The following is a 4413-nucleotide window of genomic DNA, read 5'->3' as shown; positions in this document are numbered from 1 at the left end:
GACAAAGCACTGCTCACACATAAATGGTAGGATCCAGCCCATTGGATTATCACTGTACATATAATTCATCCTTTGAGGGACCAATCTAGGTCTTCAGTCTAGTTCTTACATAGCTGGGGAGATCACGACTTCCAGACCAGAATTGTAACAATAATTTGCCTTGTTCCAAATGATACCCTGAATGTTCTAAGTACAGTAGTGTTTGGAAGTGTCCAGATTGCAGAACTATGTCCCTGAAACAGGTGATTGAATAAGAATTCCAGTTTCAAAGGAACTGACTGAATTTATTCTAAAACTATATCTTTCCAGAAAGTTTAAATGACCTATTCCAAAACATACGGGCTAAGGTCACTTGCTTTGCAGAACCTGATCTGATTGTGGGGAAATCTACTGTGTGGATTAAAAGGGCAATAAGACTACTACTGTGCTGGTATTTGAATTATTTCATCCTTACAGGTGTTTCTGCACAGCTCACCAGCACAAGGTTGAGAAGAAACACATCAGTGGGAACCCCATTTTGGATGGCTCCTGAGGTAGGCTTTACTTTGTTTTTATTTCTATTATGTTCTGCCTTTTTGAAGATTTCAGGGTTTCTAAAGATGTGAATACTTAAAGTTTCCTAATAACAATAAATTATAGGAATCAGTTTGTTTTTAAAAATAAGCAGACTCAAGAGTTTAGGAGTTCATTGAAGAGACAGGTGACCAAAACTCGGTGCCACCAAATGCCGTCGCCTTGTCAGTGGGCCTCTTCCTTGTGTAACCTCAGCTGTTGGGTTCTGTAGGGCAGAACTTGGAATTAATCTTGCAGTCATTCAGAGATAATAAAACATTTTTTAACTTTTCAATTAATGTCATTTAACAAAAACATAGAACTTAGTAACACAACAGAACAGGGATCTTTTAAAGTCCAAACCATTAACTTCTCCCTCCTTCACAGCTTGTCCCCCCCCCCAAAGTCCATCCTTTTCCTCTTGTTGGTGGGTCAAGAAGTCTCCAGCTGAACACTCTGTGCACCAGCTTCCAAAATGAGGGTCCCAGTTGAATTCCCCACTAGATGACAGCCCTGAAACAATAATTCTAAAATTTACAATTTAGAACAAAAGTCTCCCTCCTCTAACAGTTTCCATACATAATTTGTAGTTACCTTAAACAACATGTTAAGAGCCTATGATTAAGGTTTAAGCTCCCTAGCAAAGCGGTCTGGCTTCCCTCTTCAGCTTTCCACAAGGTCTGCACTCTTCTGCATCTAGAGGCTCCACCCCTTCCAGGCTCATTCCGTTCCCAGCTAGGGGGTTACACTTGTGCTACTGTTCTTCTTGCTAAGTGGCTGCAGTGCTGTCCATGTTACTCTTTGGACTCTTTCATATCAGTTCTCCCATGTTGAACATGGGTGAATTTTATTGCCTCAAAAAGGGCCCCCCTTTCTGTCTGAAATTTGGTAATGTGGGTATCCTTGGGGATTACTAACCCCCCCCCCCCCAGAGTTTTGTTCTATTTGAATGGAAAACCATGAAGGCACAGACCTGAGTAAAAAAAGGGTGTGTGTGTCTTACTTTGAAACCAATGGGAAATAATAATGGAACAGAATTATGGAAGTGGAACAACAATAATGAAATAATAATGACAAAAACAGACAAAGAAACTTCCATGCACTAGCCACTATACAATTTCATGCAACCTTTGTAGTCTCAGGGGGGTGACTTCTGGCCATTTCTGGCACTGAGCTTTCTCAATTTCTGAAGTGTCAAGGATGGTCAGCTGGCATTCATCACATCCAATCCATTCCAATCTACTGCTTCTTATTTGACAAATGCCAATCTCCTGGGAGCGGCACCCTTAAAATAAGAACTGACAATCTCATGTACTCTAAATCTAGCATGAAGAATTTGGGGGGGGGGGAGGAACAGGGCTCCAAAGATGGTCTTGGGGGGAAGAGGTACGCTTTACTGGGGTCTAGAGCAATGTTCCCTCTAAGCTGTGGAGTCTTGTGAGCAAAAATATACTTTGTGAGCTACTGGCATTAAAGCTGTGAGCGAGTGATCTGGCTACTGCATACATTAGTTTGCTCTGGGGCCATCCTTCCTGAGCTAAGACAAAAATGTGTGAGCCGGAGGCTAAACTGTGAGGAAGCTCACACTAACTCAGCTTAGAGGGAACACTGGTCTAGAGATCTAGAGGGGGCCAGCTGGCTCAGGCCACAAACCCATTGTCATGAGGGGAAAAGTGAGGTTAGATTGTAGATCATGCTGGAGGATATTTATAGAAACATATTTCCCTAATGTGTCTATATGGAATGTCCAGTTCTTGTGAGATTTTTCTAGAGCCAATGAGAAGCAGTATTAGAGCAGCAGGAGAAATATTTTGAAATAGGGTTGTCAGGCTATGGTCGTTAAACCATAGAGTTTTGGATGAATTCTAGACTTTCGCCCCTACATTGTGACATCACTTCTTGGTTGCACTGAGAGTGACATGATTGCGTCACCGGCAATGGCAATTCCCTGTTTAAAGTTTTTATTATTTTTGTTAATAACATTAACTTTACATACATCAAATACTTTTTGCTTCTAAATCGATAAGGATAATTGCTAACATTTCTAACATCTATTCCCTCCATACAGCATTAGTAAGTCACCATGAGTTCGACCATTATAGAATAACTGCTACAACCTATAAATACAGCCATTTATGATAGATCTGTTTAGCAGGGAGAACATCATTCGTTACCATGTAGTCCAGCACAGGGGCCCAAGTCCTAACAAATTTAGTGTAGGTTGGCGTGTTACTATTGTTCGCTCTCATCAGGGAGTCTGTAATTTTCGCCATTACAAATTGGTCCCAAATTTTTTTCTTGCCATGTTGCAATTGTAGGGAGATAAGGAGACTTCCAAGCTGCTGCTATAGTTAACCTGGCTGTGGCTAATAACGTCGAGATAAGTTCTTTACTACCCCCTGTACCCGAACCTTTCCAGAGATTTAACAACACCACTTCCGGAGTGCATGGTAATGACTGCCTGGTTATCACATTAATCTGAGAAATCACACTTCTCCAAAAAGCTTGTATTCCCAGACCACCTATTTTGAAACCCAGTTTGTTGGCCCGGTTCCAGGCTCTTCTCTAGAACTGAGAGAATGTGCTTATGAAATAGAGGGGCAGAGAGATCAGAACTCGCCTATATGACATGCTTTCCCAAGGGTTTCTTGCCCCAGTTCCATGTACATATGCTATTGGGAGGGACAGAGTACCACAGTAATCCAGGACATTGATCCCAGGGACAGTGAGCACTACTTATGCTTATATCCATATCACTATGTCTGTCTAGAAATACCTAACTGGACAGCAAGTAACATAAGGAGGTTAAACAAAGGGAAACATCAGAGAAGTTCACCACCCCCAATCAATCCTATAGTTTTCTGAAACAGACAAGTTCTTTCTACAGTCTGGGTAGGCCAGTATACTAACTAGGGAAGGAGATGAACAAAGACAAGGAAAAAAATAGTTTCAGTATGCAGACTAGCTCTCTACAGATGCCATTACACATGTTGAAATCAGTGCACGTAGAGGTGTGCTTGTTTATATGAAAGCTTACTCAAGCGGTGTTTCAACCGACTGGCATCTCATTTGAATTGCTAAGTGTGCATGGTTAGTAAGCCAGAATGGGGCACACTAACAGTGCACATGTAGGCAAGGTGATCCAGTTTAAATGAGATGCCAGGTTCTCCTTTGCTCCTTGGCACATTTCTTTCTCCTTCCTGTTTTGTTCTTTGCTCCCTAACAAAGGATGGATGGGAATGCCAACATCCAGAGTGTAAAATACTGGGTTCCATGGAAGGTCTGACCCCAAGCTTAGTGATCAGCTCTCCTTTATTCAGGGGTCATTTTGTAGAAAAAGAGGTACAGGAGCTCATTAGCATAACTCATTAGCATATGCCACACCCCCTGACATCACCTGAAGTGCTCTATTGCACTTCACACACATTAAGACCAGACAAGGTATAATCCCAAACCGACATCACACCAGCAGCCATGTACACAATGCTGCCCATGTTTGCCATCTACCATAAACACATCAAGGCAGGCTATAACAAGGATAGTCCTACAGTAAGATCAGGTGAGACATGATCTGCCTTAGTTGGGTGTCATTAAAGATGGGGGAGGGAAACCAACAGATTTGTTCCAGGGGGCCCAACACTCTGGGAAATTATCTTATTCAAAACCCAAACAGAGCAAGTGGGAGACATGCAACTATGCTGCAGCTGCCCTGCAACCCCACAAGACATCTATACAATCCAGGGCAGCCAGGCATCCAAGCTCAAACTCACACACTGACAAAATCCATTCCACATTTTCTTTGCAACTCTTCTTGAGCTGTAATGTATTTCAATGGCACCCATGCAAGTCAATTGGCATTCC

The 4413-nt window shown here is 42.2% G+C and overlaps 1 protein-coding gene across 1 annotated transcript in view; it reads left to right on the top strand.

Annotated features, from left to right (window-relative positions):
• MYO3B (myosin IIIB) overlaps positions 1 to 4413 on the top strand; it is a 426227-nt gene that overhangs the window by 53238 nt on the left and 368576 nt on the right. The window contains 1 exon segment of the mRNA XM_015407261.1: positions 457 to 533. Within this exon segment, the coding sequence (XP_015262747.1) occupies positions 457 to 533 (77 nt within the window).

This window comes from Gekko japonicus, unplaced genomic scaffold (assembly GCF_001447785.1).
Source record: "Gekko japonicus isolate JY-2015 unplaced genomic scaffold, Gekko_japonicus_V1.1 scaffold66, whole genome shotgun sequence".
NCBI classification, from domain to species: domain Eukaryota; kingdom Metazoa; phylum Chordata; class Lepidosauria; order Squamata; family Gekkonidae; genus Gekko; species Gekko japonicus.
This window is presented reverse-complemented; position numbering and strand designations above follow the sequence as displayed.